The sequence below is a fragment of the Solea solea genome, chromosome 9 (assembly GCF_958295425.1).
Source record: "Solea solea chromosome 9, fSolSol10.1, whole genome shotgun sequence".
Lineage (NCBI taxonomy): Eukaryota > Metazoa > Chordata > Actinopteri > Pleuronectiformes > Soleidae > Solea > Solea solea.
In genome coordinates, this window is record NC_081142.1 from 4,526,977 (window position 1) to 4,546,380 (window position 19,404).

The 19,404-nt window shown below is 40.7% G+C and overlaps 1 protein-coding gene across 1 annotated transcript; it reads right to left on the reverse strand.

Annotated features, from left to right (window-relative positions):
* Window positions 1–12,649: 12,649 nt before the first annotated feature.
* Window positions 12,650–19,028, reverse strand: atp5f1d (ATP synthase F1 subunit delta). The gene is made up of 5 exons (XM_058637430.1): window positions 18,798–19,028; window positions 17,333–17,486; window positions 16,930–17,018; window positions 12,927–13,056; window positions 12,650–12,770 (listed from the first exon to the last, which is right to left on the reverse strand). Exons 1-4 carry the CDS (start codon window positions 18,912–18,914, stop codon window positions 12,934–12,936), a joined length of 483 nt encoding a protein of 160 aa, XP_058493413.1. The 5' UTR covers window positions 18,915–19,028; the 3' UTR covers window positions 12,650–12,770; window positions 12,927–12,933.
* Between the last annotated feature and the right edge of the window lie 376 nt (window positions 19,029–19,404).

Here is a 19,404-nt window from a genome sequence, read left to right on the forward strand (position 1 = left end):
GCAGAAATAGTTGGACATAATTTGGCAGTGAGCTCTTTCGCTTTCCCTCTAAGAGTTGGACTGAAAGAGCGATTCAACTTTTATTTACATGCCACTGTAAATATGATGCCACTGCCACAAGCCCCAAGACCAGCAAAGCATGTGGAATCCCAACTTACCCATTTTCTTGTGAACCTATTGTTTTGACTTGCATTTGGGTCTAGGTTTTTTTGAAACATCCATCCAGACCATACACGATTTTCAATGTTAATTAAAAAAATAATAATAATAATAATAGTAATAATTTGACCTTATATGAATAAATATTATTTTGATTTTCTTGCTATCATATTTTTGAACAGTATGCAATTGGTTAAAGCGTAATTAAAGGCTTTTAAAACAACTTAATGTTTCAATGAAGGTCAAAGTTGAAATACAAGCTTCTATTTTGTTCATATATTTGAACATCCGACGAGTGCCTCCCCAGTCATGGACGTCACTGCACGTCACAGGGTACACCCTGGACCGTCCGCCAGTCCATCACAGGGACACATACAAAGACAAACAACCACCCACTCAATTTAGAGTGTCCAATTTACCTAATCCCCATATTGCATGTATTTGGACTGTGGGAGGAGAAAACTCACGCACACACAGAGAATTGAATTCATTGGGTGTTTTTTTTCCCAATTTCTAAATATTTTTTTCACATTTCTAACACTGCGTGCTGGTTATACAAGCAGCTCTTGTAACAAGAAGTGCCTCTGTTCGCGAATCCATCCATCTGACCTTTTCAGAGTCGGGATCTGTACATCAGCTTTCTATTTGGAGGCATGGAACAACCCCCACCTTCCAAGTCTCCACATGTGCAGTCAGTCAGTGGCTGCGTTCAGAGGACGTCTAGTCTGAGATGAACTCTCAGGAAACACGTGCACATGCAGCCACAGCTATTTGCCATATGGACGGCATGTTACAACACAGCAGGCAAACGTAGAGTTATACGTGTTTGTGGCAGAAGTGAACTGAGTTTTGGGTCCTCCAAAAAGGTGGAAAATGTCCCCTCTGTAATATTGTGAAGATGATCTGCCCCAGATGCCGTGGGGGGGGGGGGGGGGGGGGGGGGTTAATTAGCAAGCTACACTGGCATTTGGCATTTATTTCTTTGGACATATTAAACACGTCTAAAATGAAAGTAGCACTGTACTGCGAGTGTGAGATAAATAAATAAATAAATCAACTCGGAAAATCTATTCAAATGCCAACTTTGAAGTCAAGCCACTCCATTTGTGCCCGTTTGTTCGATTTGTTTTGCAGATTTCAGACAGTCGTACCCTTTGACAAACATAATAATGTGTGAAACAAAAACATGATACAACCAAGTAAAAAGAGTAAAAGCGCTCCAGGCTTCACTGCCAAAGACTAAATAAATGAAATTGAACTGAACCAAATACTAGAATAAATAAATAAAGAATAAAAACCCAAAATAAATAAATAAATACATACATAGATAATTTGCAATACTGCTTGTTCAGTTGTGCAACAGCTGACGGAACAGCTACCATGGCTCAATCTTCACTCAAACTTTTACTTCTAAAACTAAGTACATTTTATATCAGCAAATTACTTTTGATACTTAATACTTACTTTGATTTTTACTTAAGTAATATTATAAAAAAGTGACTTCAACTTCTACCAAAGTCCTTTTCTGGTAAGATACTTGTTCTTTCACCCAAGTATTCCTTTGAGGTACTTTATACAAGACTGATTTTACACAAGCACACACACACACACACACACACTCATAGGTGCCACTAGCATGAGACAGACCCCAGGCATGGAATCCAAGCCAGAGCCGGTCCATGCATGTTAGAGTGGTTATTTCTGCCTGCTTTGGGAGTGCAAGGTGGAAATTAGCTTGTGGGCATATTTTCCTCTAGTGCTGCAGCAGAGTCTTGTGACTGTGAAGCCACATTGAGTTGCCAGTCACTACAGTGACAGAGGTCACTCGGCCTGTCGTGTTTTAAGCGTGTCACATTTAGTTTCATTTCTGCAATTTGCTCTCTTATTTCTCTAATAAAAAATTTATATTGACACGGACTATTTGACGAAGGTTCAAAATGTTCATTTCCCTAATTTATTTTGTGTGATTGAAAAACAACAACAACAACAAAAGTCTTAGGCCATCATTAGATTTGCAATGTAATTATTTATCAACCACTGTAATGGAACAAATCCAGAAAATAGGGAAACATTTATGCAATTTTTATATATATATATATATATATATACACATATATACACATATATATGTATAGTAACAGCTTCTACAGGTGACATTTAAAAGGTTAAAACCTGTGTATTTCCTGTCACTAAATATCTGCTGCTGAAAAGGTCTATTACACCTTTTATTAAAGACGAGCTTGAGCATTAAAACACACGTTATATGAGTTTAACGGATTGACATCAGTTAAACAACCAAAATGCCAATGGCCACAGAATTTTACAGACATAAAAACAGCAAAGCTGGTGGATTTTCGCACAGTTCTGCGTACAACAAGAAAACATTTGGTGATGTAATGTGACGAAAAAGTTGGAGATCTCTGGGTGAGATAATGGAAGTTACTTGAATGTCATCAGTGACATTTATCCATCTTGTTGTAATAAAAGTGGAGATGCGTTCATGTCAACATAAAGGGAAGTGGTAAAAAGTCCTTGCTCCATGTGTGCCTTTCTACCTAATTTGTATATGAGTCAGCAGAGCAACAAGGCCAGCTTGTTTACATCACACGGTGGCATTAATTACCTTCTCCCTTAAGCGACGTCACACGAGACACATTGAGTTTTCTCATCTCCTCATTTGTGACACTGAGATTCGGAGAAATCCTGTGTCCGTTGGAAAGTTTCAAAACAGCACAGGTGGCAGAACAGAAACAATGACACCGAGGTTTCAACACGGCTCAAGAGGAAGGAAAGGCAAACCAGCGGTGCTTCTGTAGTGTTATTTACACTCTGCCTCAATTCCTCTTTCAGCATGTCACACACACACACACACACACTCACACACTAACACACACACACAGTCTGGTTTCCATGACTTCGGAGGACACCGCATTGACTTGCATTCATTCTCCGGAGACTTACTCTAACCTTAACCATAACTACTAACTCTAACCTTAACCTAACACTTAAATCATTCCAACCCTACAACATGTTACCTTTCTTTTTGTCCCCATGAGGAAGACAAGTCCCCATAATGTGACAGAGTTAGGTCCCTACAACATGAATAATAACTGGAACACACGCACATAAAACAAGGTTCCCACCTGTCAAAAACATGCAATTAAAGGGCAACACCTTTCTGACTCCACTTTAACGATGAGTGTGTGAGTGTGTGGTTGTGTGCTCATGGTGGATCCTGTGGTTGTTTTGGAAACAGAGCTTAGAGCAGCTTCATGTAGCTGCAAACAAACCCACTGAATGAAAATGTGTGTGTGTGTGTGTGTGTGAAAAAAAAGTCTCAAGAGGCCAGGGGACAAAAAAACAAAAAAAAAACCAGAGCCCTGGGTCTGGTGGACAGATCACATGGGAATGGCTGATGCAAACATAGGGGGGATGGGAGCTTGGACAGGAAAATTCCCATTATCCAAGTGATGACTAACCCTGCAAACGGAGAGCGGAGCAATCAGACGTCATCACTGCTCGGGGATCAGCGCTTGGTCCCTTGTTTGGGATGGACCAAGTGTCTTTGCCAAGATTAGCAGCACTGAGCTGGTACCACAGTTAGCTTTGCTCCACAGCTGTCAGCTATGCAAACCCCCAGCTCCAGCCTCCTTGAGCCCCACCCGTCCCCCCCGTCCCTGCATGACTCTGACATGAACTGTCATACAGATGGAAAATGTACCATTTGTCTTTAATAGCCGTCAATCACTGTGTCATGATTCCAGTTGCCAGATTATTTACAGCACTGTTTCCCAACCTTGTTTGTCAGATGCACTGCCACCAGCAATCTCACCACTTTGTTTTATTATTTTTAAGCAATTAAGTTTAACTGCTCAGCCTTTATTGTTTCGTTATTGTTGCCACACAAGCATGGGAAAAAAATGACTTTGTACCATGTGATACTTTTCACCTTTTTTAACAAGACATTTTTATATCAAAACACACAACTTTATCACATTGTAACGAGAAACTATAAAAAAAGGTAAATCATCTCTTTATAAACGGAAATGTTTCACATGATGTGATAAGCTATCGCGTTATAATCAGATCATTTCAAGTTACACTGTTACAATGTGATGAAGTTTAATGTCATAAATATCTGTGTAACATCTCACATATTATGTGATATTGATTCATTTTTATTTTTTTATGGCATGGCAGCAATGTGCTTCCATGAGTTGTGGCTATTTGACTTATTTAGTTTCATTAAATGAGTCCTTCATCAGTCCCGCTCCCGCAGGGGAAATTCCTTCTCTGCATTTAACCCATCCTCTACTAGAAACCTTCCTAGAATTAGGAGCAGTGGGCAGCCACTGAACAGCACCCGGGGAGCAATGGAGGTCGGGTACCTTGCCCAGGAATACTGCAGCCCTTTGTTTTACCTAATGGGGACTCAAACCAAGAACCGTCTGGTTACAAACCAAGTTCCCTTTCCACTAGGCCACGGGCTGCCCCTCACATTTATTCTTGTAACTGTTAGATGAGTTTGAACTTTATTTTGGGCGTTTCAGTGTCTCTGCATTCTTTCCAACTAGGGTGGTGTGCAGGTTTTTACAAGTGACTCAGATATTTGAATAATTTTTATTACTTAAGATACTCACAGTCGTTAAATGTATCCCCAGCTGTGAAAGTACCTCTGCGGTTGAAGTATTCCTGGTTAGGAATCGGTGTTGCAGAGCAACGGTGAAGCTGTTCATATACATCTGCTTTGTTAGTTAGACACCGACCTCCTACTGCGAAATGCATTAGAAATGTAAAACCAGCCTGAAATGAGCCTCCTCGTTGGTCTCATGGTTAAACATAGATCTGTGCATACTGTCAGTGGGGGCTGGAAAGGCCATAGTGCTCTCACGGCACCAGTATCAGAGTCCTTACACTTACAGGAATCGGCAACCGTCTTGGCAAAGCCTGACAGTTATTTCAAGCTAACAGGTTCAGGCTCCATCAAAATGAGTGGCTACTCAGGATTTTACTATATTTAGTGAGTAACTTTGTTGGCGACTGTTTGGTCTTTGTGAACAGAAATAATGTAATATTACAGTATTTGTATGCTGCATCCTTCTTCATGAAGGTTGCAGCCTACAAATACAGAAATAATGTAATATTACAGTATTTGTATGCTGCATCCTTCTTCATGAAGGATGCAGCCTACAAATAATGATATATTCTATTAAGAATATTGCCAAATTTACCGACCCCAACCATTCCGTTTATCAGTACCCTTCCCTTGGGGTACCAGAGTAATGGTACGGTATGGGTGGAGCTAGACCCACCACAGTCAGCTGATTGGAGCGACATAAAAAAGATGACCAGTATGACCACATATTGAGAGAGCGATGTGAAGTTTGAACTCATTTGACTTGTAATTTGTCCATATTTATAAATTAATCCATCCATCTATTCTCTACCACTACATCCTCCACATGAGGGTCACGGGTCACTGGAGCCAATCCCAGCAGACTTGGGGTGAAAGGTGGGATACAACCCGGACAGGTTGCTTGTTAATCGCAGGGCAAACACACATTTAGCATCTGCATGATTTTTGGAATGTGGGAGAACACCCATGGAAACTCCGTGCAGAAAAACTCTTGTCCAAGCGGGTCATGAACCCAGGTCTTTTTGCTGCAAGGCAACAACTCTAACCACTACACTACCGTGTGGTTTTATTTAAAAGTCCTGCATTACAGAGTTATTAAAGAAAAAGTAAAATGTCCGTCTTTACCTTATTTTACAGCTCAGTCCAAATTGCTGTGACATGATGCCGCCAGAGTTTCTCAAAATGACATCCCATTTGAAAAGACCACCTGTTCCGTCCGTCTGTTACGTCACTATTACTGTGCAGCAAGAAGAAAAACACAGTTGGCTTGATACAGTTCCTGGTTTAGCATTTAAAGAGGCCATAGCATGGTCTTATCTCACTTATATGTGAGATATGGAGGTGTACTTACAAACATGAAGTCGTTTTTGTGGTCAAAAACGTCCTGGTTGCTACAAACGAGCCGATGTAAACGCCTCATCACTGACGCTCTCGTCAGCTGCCCCGTTTCAGACCAAAACCACACCCACAGAACACAGACTGTCTCGTGATTGGCCAGTTACCTGGAAGTGACGTAATTGGCACGTCAGCTCCCCCTCTGGAAAGGAAGCTGCACTGCTAGCAATTATCAAAACATTGAGTAACGCCGTCATCCCTTACGCTTTTGACCCAGAGTCAGAAGACACTGTGACAAGTGAAAGACTGCTGCAGGACGCCTGTAGCTTGGATAACGTTGTGGTTCCCGAGATGATAAACACACATACAAATGAAACACGAGCGTAGCGTGTAGCTTAGCCTGTAGCCAGCTATCGCTAATGCTAAACGACAAAACAAGCACACAAAGACAGTTATATACGTATTGTTGGCACTGCTCCTTCCTTTAGGTGAAGTTTGGTGCTGTGTCCTGCTTTATATTGCTACTTTAAACCATAGAAGAAGTTGAAAGTACGGACTCTAGCACCCGGACTAAGTGGTGAAATTCGCCAGTGACGTAACTAGCCGTTCCGCTTCGTCGAGCTCAGGAAAACAATCAAACCCTGCGCTCTCAGCAGTGGCTGCACTGATTGTTATGGACTTTTAGGGCTTCATAAACGCTTCAAAAACGCAGCGTTACTCTGCACTTCCGGGCTATGTCCTCTTCAAAAAAGAAGGGCCCAGCTGCTGCCCCTTCAGACCACGCCCAGCACTTGTCATTTGTTAGCAGCGTGGGAGAGTCCGAACCACATCTAACCCTGATCTTCACCCTGAAAGTTGAACTTCCCCTCACAGCTGCATCTGGATACACTTGTTTTTATTTAATTATGTACTTATTGGGGTTGAGATGGGTGTTAAAGACATCATTCATATTCATCAATTCCCGCATGACACTGTCTTACCTTTTACCTTACCTACCCTATCCAGCAGCACCTTTGTCCCTATAATTGTACCTGCATCCGACCCAGGCATACACACATACTCAGGTTGTGTATACACATGGGTCCCACCCTGCTGATGCACTTACTTGACCCTTGTCACATGTGGCACCTGAGGCTGGAATGCCACACAGCCTCTACCGTCTTTGTCAGCAGCTGTGTGGGAAAAAAAAGAGAATGTTTTTACACATGTGTCCCAGGTAAAGTAAGCCTCACATCATCCTCGTGTTCTCTTTCCTTTCTTCCATCCTTTAGTCTTCATTTATGCCAAAATGCTGTGAAAGTGTGCGTGAAACTATTAACATTTGCAAATTAGGACCTTGAATTTACAATAAAATGGAAGAGTGGGTGCTTCTCTTTGGTGATGTGTAATTGAGTGAAGATCACCGTAAACTGGAAACAGACTGGGGATATGGATGAACTCCAAGCATGATTTAAGCAAATCTGCAGCGTGTTTTCTTTCTTTCTTTCGTTCTTTCTTTCTTTTCGGCTCGTGTAAATGTGCCTCACCGTGCTGCAACGAGCCACTCTTGACACAGCGGAGACCTATAACTGTGATATGAACTGGGTTCACAAATGAGTCACAAATAAGACCAGGTTCAGGTTTCATGACTGTAAAAATATATGATACTATAAAAGGGGATATTGTTGTCTCTTGTCCTTCCATGCCAGTGACGGAAATGGCCAGAGGCGTTGGGATTTTTCGTTTGTCCGTCCGCCAATTTGTCCCATTTTTGTGAACGTGATATCACAGGAATCACTGATGTGATTTCGGTGGTCAACAAAAGTCAAGGTCACCCAATATTTTAAGAATGACACAGGAGTAAATCTTTCACATTTACCAGGTCTTATATGGATTCACTGCTTAGAACTGTGATTGTTTGCATGTTACATAGAAGAAAAAGGGGGTGTGAACAGGAAGTGCTGGGGTTAGTAAGTACAAGACCTTTTTGCCAGTTCATGCTTAAAGTTCAACCCACAACTGAAAGTTGTGCAGCCTGAAAATGTTTGTCAACGGACGCATTTAAAACAGCTGGGTGCTAAATTCTAGTTGTTTTCTTCCCTTTATTTTAACAGCATACTGTAGATGGCAGATATAGGCGTCTACAGTGGTTGTTTTTCGACACGCATGTCCCTGCATCTGCAGCCGATACGCATAAAAACACAAAAGCATTCCTCCCTCTCCCACAAAAACACTGTCATGATTACCTGCTTTGCCACTCAGAGGCCATTTGCTCTTACCACAAAGCTGATTATCTCACCCTTACAGCAGGCTCTGTTTGTGGCTTTGCGATATTCTCCGAAATGCCCACACGGCTATTTGTAGAAATGTTACCTTGCTGGCACAGACTGAAATATATTTGTGTTTGTATGAGTGTTTGTGTCTGGCCGAGTGTGGCTGTGTGTGTGTGTGTGTGTGTGTGTTTGACGGGTGGGTGTTTGATTGGAATGGAAGGCTGTAAGAATGGAGAGATGGATGACACAAACAGGGCAGAGTGGTGGGAGGCTGGTGTCAGGGCCCTACTCCCACTACCAGGCTGGATGCAGTATCTGACAGCTGACTGAGAGTCTGCAGGCCCCCACTTTACACAGTCCTACCAAAAGGTCAGTTCTTCAGTCAGCTCTGCTCTCTGGAAGCCTCTCTTTCTCTCTTACTGCAGCACAGCCTCCGTTTGCCCCCCTTAAAGCACAGTTAGCCGCGACAGACCATGTCTTGGAAGGGGAAAGGTAGATTTCACACACAACAATGAAGCCAGCCAAGGATCCCAGGTGTCCCACATGATAGCCACAGTGCCAGGGCAGATGATACGTGTAATTTACTGCCACACTTTGTTGTGTTGAAAAACTGCAATCTCCAAAGTCAGCGCTGGCTCATCGCTCAAAGCATTTACCTTTAATTTCCTCACATTTACCTTTGCACCACCACACAGTCTCAATATCCTGTAGCCTCCCAGCTGCACGCGAGAAAACCTTTTCTGTGTGGATGATTGAGAACTGGAGCTCATCTCATTTAAAGCTGCAGTGTGTGACTTTGACGTTGCGCTCCTCATGAACAAAAACGATGTCACGTTATTTGTAGGCCGCGGTCTTCACCTGAAATCGTCTCTGTCATGCAACGCTTTCAGACCTGACTGAGGGGCGTTTGTGTGAATACACCAGCAGCACAGGGGCGGGTGGGAAGAAGAAGTGTTTATACTGTCAAGCTGCTGAATGACTGAGCGGTAGAATTCACTTCTGTTTTTTGTGGGTGCTTCTTTGTGCTTTCATTTCACACCTTTCATTTTGGTTTGCAGGTACCTCACTTTACTAGCACAATGTTGCCGTTGCCTCCATCTGTCTTGACATTAATCACTTCCCGTGTGCTGGGTGTTACTGTTGCCAAGCAACGTTGCAATCTAAACGCCACCATAGAAACACAGAGGGTCGTGTGGAGCTGAGGTTTTAATTGACACCGCGGGACGTCATTTGACAGCGGTGTGAATGTAAATGACATTTGTTTAGAATTAGAAGTTAACTTTCCAGTGAAAAAAGAATAGAATCAAAACATGACGTCACATCACAGGTACACGTGCATCTTGCTGTGTTTTTGCTGACTCACTGTGTCACTGTCTCATAATTTGGCATGTGTCACATCCCCCATTCCCCCGCATTACTCCAATATAATTCACCAGTTACAACATTTTATTAATATTTTTTACATAATTGTGCCTGATTAATTAGCAGGTCTCGTAGCGCTGTCAGCTGCATGAATTATCATTAGCATGAGGAGTGAAATGTCAATTGGGTTGCGCATGTGAAGTGTGTCCCTCGATTTTTACGAGGCTAATAAAAGCATCGATATTAAAAGAGATGAAGGGTTTTTTTTGTTTTTTTTTTGGTTGAAGTGTTCACTCAGAGACTCTTATCCGTGTTTGAGGTGTGACGAGGTTAAAGTCGCTCCATATTCGGCCGCTGACGGAGACTGTGAGTGTATCGAGGCACTGTGAAGGCACACAGGAAAATATCACATGGTCTCACAGCTGGTGTAATGTTGTATAAAGAAAAATCAGCACCTCATTTCTTTCCACTGAGTTAATGATTCATTTTACTGCCCACTCCTTGACTGACAGATATTTCCATTACATTGACAAATGCCTGGGCTCAGGACGAACTCTCTGCTCTGCTGGAGGTAGAACTACTCTTTCATCTCTTTTGTGTTTTATCTTGCTTGTGAGCTACTGTTGAGCAGCCATTTTCATTTCAAGCGATGGATGAGTCTTTAATTCCTGTCAATTTACTTTTCATGTCAGCAGAGGGAAAAATTGACATTTAAGCTCTTTAGTCAATAATCACTATTTTTTTTTTTAATCAAGGATTGTGATTAAAGTGTCCTCAGGAGCTCTGTCATGTTTACTTACACTAACACTGTGCATTGAGCAATGCCCACCATTGATGATTTAGTTCCTCCACTTAGCTGCTGTGTTCCGAACCGAAGTCAAGCCCAAACGAGACTCGGCGATTGCTGGTGTGAAAGTGCTCTCTCTGCCAAGGCTGCTAAATTTCCCTCAATGTCAACACACTCCCCGATTTCGCAAGTGAACAATTCTCATCTGTTGAAATAAAAAAATTAAAAATCCTATATGTAAATCAGTTATGTAGCTCAGAGAAGAAAAAAAGACAGCCAAAAACAGAACTTCTCTGGCAGCATTATCGATGTCCATGTCTGCCTTCATTTCTCTGTCAGCTGTAAGTGGAGCACTCTTGGGACTTCACCTTAATGACTCAGACAATGGGGATTCAACTTGGACTCATCTCGGACGCTTTGGTGACTCAAGACTCGACTCGATATTTAGTGACTCGACAACAACACTGGGTGATTCACATGGGCTGGTCTTCATTCCCGCCTGGTTGGCTCAGTGAAACACTGTAAGAACCCATTGAACCCCGACAAGGCTCCGAGCAGCTTTGTGTCGACATTAACACTCCAAAGATGACGACATGAACCGTCATGCTATGTATCATATTATTCTCTCCCCACACTGCAGACGGTGCAATCTTTTAATTACAGTACATGGTCATCTGTTGAGAGATAATGCAGACAGTGTCTTATTATCACAGGCCTCATCAGCCCTGAAGCACAGAGTGGCTCTTTAGTAAGTGCTCTCACTGGATGGATACTCATCATCCATTATCAATGCACAGCACTTCACCGCTTCTATATCAACGCACGTACAGCACTCCAGCTTTCTGGTCGGGACAGTTTGTGTACGAGACGTCGAGTTCCTCAGGCTGAAGAGGAGATGACTCATTCTTCCTTACTAAAAAATGCATACAGTGATGGTTCGCGTCCAAACAAATACTACTTCCTCTATCGCTGCAACGTCTTTCTGGAAAAAAAAAAAAAGAGAGAAAAGATGGAAAGTCGCGACGTCTCTGCAGAAAAAAAACAAAAAACCGAGCATGCACATGGGAAGCAGGCGATCATTCTCTGCTCTGCCTTTTCGTCGACAGTGGCACCTCAGTGGAGCAGAGAGCAGAATGAAACAGCTCGGTTTCAACAGCCCCCCCATCATAAATCTGGATTAAAGAAGTCGTGGTTTTGGCACGATCGTTTCATCTCTTCTGCCCGAAGTGTTACTCACTCACATGTCTCCAGGCCCCGAGGCTGACTGATGACTGAGTGTGAGTGTCTTTTGCCAAGTGAGTGAGAGTGAATGTGTGTGTGTGTGTAGCTGGGATAAGGTTTTGATCAGAGAGACAGAGGAGAAAGAACAGAGAGCTGGATGTGTGAGAGGTGTTGAGAAGGAGAATATTTTATTAATGGTTTCTGGCCTAAGTCTGCACACTGTGCTATTCTGTATTTCATCACTTTAGAGGTTTATAAAACTTATTAAATACAGTAATACTGTATTTTTAGACGAGACAAAATAACAGTGCTTTGAGCAGCAGTTTCACTATGCACATGATATCACAGCATTTCTGTGTAAGCGTCGATACTTCCACATCTTAAAGAGCACTCTTAAAGGGCACGTGAGTGACATCAGTGCCTCCGTTTGCCACAGGATGGACAGTGGAGGACTTTTCCTGGCTTGGTCACACAAGCCTGAGATCACACACAGCAAACGAGCACAGCCGATACAAAAAAGTCAAGGCAGCAACTGAGGGTTCAAATAAATGAAACCCTTTTTGAAGCTTTTTAAATGGACATGTCTGTAATTACGAAAGACTAAAAGAAAATCACGTCCCGTAACCAGTCCTTCCTTAAACCTGTGGTTTTGAAAAGACGGCTATGTAAATCAGAACGTGTGCTTTGCTCTGGTGCAAACTATGGCTCATCTCTACTGCCCCCAAGTGGCAGAAACAAATAAAACTCTGCACTGCAATGAACTGGCCTAGGAGATGGTAAACACCTAATGAAGATACAGCTGTAATCAGAGACGGAGAAGTTCAATTGGATTACCTCGGTTTGAATGAATCCTAGCACAAGAGAAATAAAACAAATACCAAAGACGCCATGCCCGAGTAATTCCAAATAAATTTATTTTTAATTTCATCCACTGTACAAAGCAAGCACGAAAGCCTCTGGACATGAACATGACTGAGGTGGACTGATGAGCCATTGATTTCCAAACAGGAAACATTACCTAGAGGGGGGGAGGAAAACATGGAGTCAGAATGATGCACACAAAACACATCACTGTATTTCAGTAAATCCAACTGTTCCTGTCATACAGTTTAAACCTGGATTCAACAAAGTCAAAAGGGCGGATAATGTGATCACGGAAGAGGAGGCGTCATACCACAAGTCTATTCCAGAGCCTTGACGATGGCTTCGTTGGCGTCTATGCTGATCTGAACTTCGGCCTTCGCTGCCTCGTCAGATGTGCCGGCCAATTGAGACTGGGCTTTCTCCAGGTTGGCCTTGGCAGCCTGGAACAAAAAAAAAATACCATTTAAATAACAAGAAATGACAACGTTGAATGTTTTTACACCTTCTCCGTTTATAAAAATGGATAAAGTCGTCTCGTTTGAAGTAAGATGGCCTCAATCGCTAGTTTGGATTTTCTTAATTATTTTCCCACAAGAGTGGAAAGCACTGAGATTGACAGATTTCCAGTTTCCAAAACTGACATGGCACAGATTAAATCGCAAATGTTGAGGATTCACAACGCGAGTTTTACTGAAACAACCATGTGCACTTTTTATTAACAGACAAAACTTACTATCTCGGTGTTAACACTACAAGTATAAGGCCATTGTGACTGTGTGATATAACCAGAAAAGTCATCCTGATAAAAAAAAAAAAAAAAAAATCACAATAAAATATAGATTTTTTTTGTTTAAGCACAAACATGTTATTTTCTGTCTACCTTTGTTAACTTTCGGTATTTAATATCTGCAACCTGCTTCACCTCTCACACTGTCCAAGTAACATGTATCAAGTCATCAATCCACACTCACAGGCAAACCGAAACATAAAAGTCAAAGGCTGGAAGAAAAAAAAGAAAAAGAAGAAGAAAGACTCAAAAGTGGGGAGAAAATCCCTTCTGCCTCTTTGCTCTGAAAGCTCCATTTGTCACAGTCGCGATTAGAAGCAAGAAATGCCAAACATAGCTGGAAGTTAAAGGTCTCCCAGTAGGGAATTGACACATCTGCTATAATTCAACAGTGACTGACCTTTCTCTCCTTATTAACAGTGTGGGCCCATGTGCATTGTTACTGCAAAGTGGAAGATGACAAGGGAGGAAAAAAAAAACAAAAAACAAAACTCATTTACAGCGATGAAGTCAACTTGACAGTGACACCAGTACTGCCCAAGGTCAAAGACAAACACCTCCACGGCGAGTGCATAAAAACGCTGCCGGCCATTAACAAGACTGACATTTGAACAAGGGCTCGACTGCAGCTCTGATCAGATGGTTAATTACGAGCTGGAAGGTGCTCATCAGCACAGCACATCAAAATGACAGAGGAAGAAATCTTGAGTGGGTTCAGACTAAGCCTCTGCAGTCAAAGACCACGTCCCTGCTGAGAGACAAACCAGGGTGAGCAGTCAGTCATTATGCACGCCTCCACAAACTGGATATGGACACATGTCACAGAAATGTCATTAACGCAAAAAGATCCATAAGAAATTGACTAACACACACACACTTTGCTGACATTTTGCAGACATTATTTGTATAACAAAGGACTAAAAAGTGAAAAAAATCAGGGTTTTGCAACAAGATGAGAACTTAAAAGATATGTAATGTTACCGGCATTTCTTCATCTGCACAGAACACAGAACAATCAGCGATGGAACAAATAAATTGCAGCCTTTGCCATTTCCTAATTGCATCGTTTAAAATCGCAATTTCCATTTGAAAAGCATTTATTTTTTTTAAGCTGTACTCCACAGTGCAAGTTTGAATACAGGAATCATCTTAAAAATAAGAATCTATAGTGGGCCACAATGGATAGAGGAATGAGAGAGACAGAGACAGTCACTCAGAGAGTCAAAGACTAGCCTACATTAATTAAAATCCTTGCTTAAATCAAAGACCCTTTCATTTCTATTTTGGGAGAGAAAGAAGATAAGGGGGCGAGAGGGCTTACGATGTTTAAGTGAAATGGCTAAAGCGAATTCATCTTGAAACCTGCTGTCACTTAAGCATCCACTGGAGCAAGTCAAGTGTACAAAAGTCATCTTTAGTTACTGTTAAATCCATTTTAACGATAACTAAAAGTGTTTAAGGGGAAAATAGTGTAAATCCCTTATAATTTCAAGTTATTTAAGTTAAAGGCAGGTTTCTGATTTCACAACCAGCAGCAGCAAGACGAAATCTAAAAGGTGTACGACAAGGCAGCCGAAGCATGAGAATTTCCATGTTCTCCTCTCAGAGATGTAATACACATTTACACAGAAAGGAAGACACTGACGTTAACCTTTTAATCCGACACATAATGACAACAGCTTTGAAAGTTGATACCCACACAGCGCCATAATAAAGCAGTACTTCATGTTTGCTTAACCTCCTCCACTGTGAAGTCAAAACTGTAGAAACATTCCAGATTTCAAACTCTCAAGGACATTTCAGGTACAAAAGAGAAGTGCAGAGTGAAGAAAACAGCTGTATAATCAATGCAGAGAAGTTGTTTCATTATTTATGACAATGGGACAATAACAACCCGATAATATTAATGCTAAGGCCAAAGGGAAGTTAACTCTTAAGATGTCGTGTGGATTCAGCAAGTAAAACAGATTTACCAATAACCTATCATCTATCAATCTTTTTTCACTTTAATGTTATTTATGTTTATTTAATTCTTAAGATATGAAGTCAGCCTTCATATCTTAAGAATTAAGATATGACATGATACGGCATGTTCAGGCAGGTTAAAACACTGACCTCTGGCATTTACAACACATTCAAAATCTTTACTACAAGAATCAAACAGAGCCATAACACACTTGATATTAAAAAAGATCAATGTCACCATTAGCTGTGAAAGTCATTGAAGCAAATACATATTTAACGCGTCCAATTACAGGAAAACCTGCAGGACATAATGTGATCAGGTCAATTATCAAGGCATTAGATACTACACCTTTATGGCAATTATGATCAATAGTTTCTTGGGACTGTGTCACAAAGGTGTTGATGCATTTTTAACTGCATCATTAACTAACTAACTATAATTAACTGTTGTTGAGTCCACACACAACTTTTCTGTGCTGGTTTGCAATTAAACATTTAGCCATTTACAAGCAGCAGGAGTTTTTCTTTGTGATGTTGTACGATGATGATTTAGATTCTTACAATGGTGAAATCACCTAACCTTATATTTTGGGGAGAAACTTTTTTTCCTCTTCACAGAAAGGAAGAAACATTTGAGTGAACTTTTAAGCAAAAAGGGCAGGAAAAAAAAGGAATTTCAAAACAAGATAAATTACAATGTTTTAGAATTAACCTAAAAGATGCAGATACTCCCTCTTGTGGCATTTAATAAAAATAAATAAACCACAACAGCAGCAGGTTAGGCAGCTACATAGACACTAGCATGTCTCCTATAACATTCAGAAGAATATTTAACTTGAATTTAATTATAATAACTTTATTTTAAATATTATTTATTTGTTTTATTTAACTTTATACTAATACATAAAAATATATACACACATATACACACACACATATATATGTATATATATATATATATACACATATACAGTATATATATATATATATATACACATATATATATACACACACATATATATACACACATACATACATATATATATACATACATATATATATATACATACATACATACATACATACATACATACATATATATATATACATACATACATACATACATACATATACATATATATACACATATACACACACACATACATATATATATACATATACACACTAAAATACTAATTCAGAGCATATTTCATGAAGGCAAGTACAATGTTTTACGTTATTTTGATAAATAAAACATCTTTATGTGCTTTTAGTCTGACGGACAGAATGTTTTTGGATACTTTTGGAAAAAAATCAAGATTTCACACGTTGAGATTTTGATAACAATGATGCTACACATCTAATAATTTTGTATTGCAAACTCCTGCTCACCCAAACGTAAAACTGTAGTTGCGTTAGTAAAAGTTTGATAAAAATCCTGTAAAAGCTATTAAGAAGAAAACCATTCAGTCAAGTGTTTTTCCCATACATACTGGCCAATGTTACTGTACATAAAGCTACCTCTGTCGTATAAGTGATGTGATTAAGCCATTACACTTACTGCAATGTCGAGCTGGTCCAAGAGAACAGCCTCCTCTGCGAGCAGCTGCACTGAAGAGTCGGCATTGACCGTTACTGACCCACTGCTCACTGTGTACACAGACACACACAAAAAGTGTGAATACAAATGACAAAATCTTTTCCTCGACATTTTAAAAATCAACATTGTATAATATAGACAGTACATTTCCTGTGTCGCGGTTTCAGGGTGCATTTTCCACATTCAACATTTCCGTCACCTCCTCAAGGTGAATCTAACGCCTAATCAAATGCCTCTCTTTTCTGCGGCAATGAGAAATACACTAGTTTCATCATTCATTTAATCAGCAGGAAAATAACATCACAGTCCTTCGGTTAAGGCATGTGGACAATCATTAAATTCCTTTTTAAAAGCACAATCTCACCAAAATATTTAGCTGTGGAGCCGTCATCACCGAAGACTGTGACAACGCCGGGTCTGAGCACCTGCAGGGTGGGCACGTGGGCAGGAAGGATACCAAACGCACCAGTAAGTGTGGGCACATCCACCTGTTTCACATTGACCTCTTTGAAAAACACCTGGAGAGAGGGGATGGAGGGATACATGGGGTGATTGAAGAACTGCTGAATGACGTAGGGTTGGGCAATATAGCCATAAAGGTTCTCATGGTAACATTTTTTCATAGATAGAAATGTCAGATAATGAGTAAACCTCTTAGAGTTCAAGGATGTTAAGAATTCCATGACGACCTTTTCAGCAGTTGATACACCTTTTTCAAGGTATTCAACTAATTTGCCAGCACAAGGTACATTTTGTCATCTTACAGATGTGGAAAATTATACACTTATGTGAATACATACATACAAAATGTAATTATTCTTGAATCACACAAAAAAACTGTATTATGCTTTACACAAAACAGTTTTATTTTGCATTAGCAGAATAATGATAAATTAAATGAAAACACATACACTTGCAGGCTACTTTATTAGGTACACCTGTCATTTATACACCTGTAAACACCCAATTAACCAATCACATTGAAGCAATCTGATTGGCTGAATTAATTTAGGGATGCAGACATGGTCAAGACAACCTGCTGAAGATACAACTGAGTGTCAGAAATGTCTATTTGTCTAAATATGTCAAACACTGCTGATCTACTGGGTTTTTCCAAACTTCTCTAGGGTTTATTGAAAATTGACATTCAATACAACCAAGGCATGTAGAAAACCATATTTTTAAAGTCTAGACACACCGGATGCCACACTTGCTACTTTAATAGATTTATTTTGTACCCAATACCAGTGTATATATATTTATCCTTTTATTATACTGAGGGAATTGATATAACCCAGCCTGAGCTGAACATCGACAACAGATAGCATCTATTCAAAGAAACCACTGTCAAATTGTAAACATTACAAACCTAGGATTAGGACAGTTTGCATGTCGTTAATTGAACTGTGCAACTACTGCATGTAATCACTGACATGAATGTCAAGGTTAGAGAGTGCTGTATTTCACGCTTCACATTTGATGGCTTTAAACAGTACAATAAAAGCGTGCAGGCAGGTGTGCACGTTTATCATGAAAGGTCACAATAAGAGAGGGTCACGGTTTCAATGGTCGAGTATAGACTCCTGTTCAAAGACGATGAATGACAGCTAGGTTAGCTATCGTTAGCGTGCTACGCTAACACTCTCTACTGACACTGCACAAAAACTGCGTGCGTTAACTACAGCTAACACTCACACACACTAACTGCTACATAACCAGAGAGGCAGAGTTAGTCTTAAATTGTTTAGAATAAACTGTGGTGACACATAAACAAGTTAATTAGATGAATGGCTGACTGGGCCCATGAAGCCTCGCCGTCAGTTAGCTACCTGTGAGGGGGAGGCGAACGTGAAGGACATCTGCGGGGAACCCGAAGCTACCTCGGCGTAGCAGCGAGTCTGCCTCAGCGCGGGCAGAGCGCGGCGGAGAAATCTTGCTGCCATCATGTCTGAAACAGGGTTGTATTCAAGTGCAAGCGAATAGCAGGTATCCCCAAGACTTTCCGTGCAGGCGGTCAGTGTGCTGTGCTTGGCGAGACAAGGACGTTGGTAACCTACCCATAAGCCTTTAAGGTGCCGGAAAGGATGCTGGGTAATGTAGTCTATGTGGGTAATGTAGTCTATGTGAAGTCCCCTAAAAGAAGAAGCAAGTTTACCAAATTAAACCAGTTAATGTTGACAATTACCGATAATTATCGTTATGAGATAGAGTCATTGTTAATTCTAAAACAGCTTATTGTGGTTTCAAAATGTATTTAAAGGTCTATTGGGTTTTTATATGTAAAAAGGTCACTGTAGTTCACAGGCTTTGAAAAGTGCCCTCTTGAGTCACAAGACGCATGCTTAAGTACCCTCTAAAACATGAAAATGTGCCCAACTGACTGCATATGTGGCCTCTACAGCAAAATTTAAATAAAAAAAAACTGTATTGTTTCTA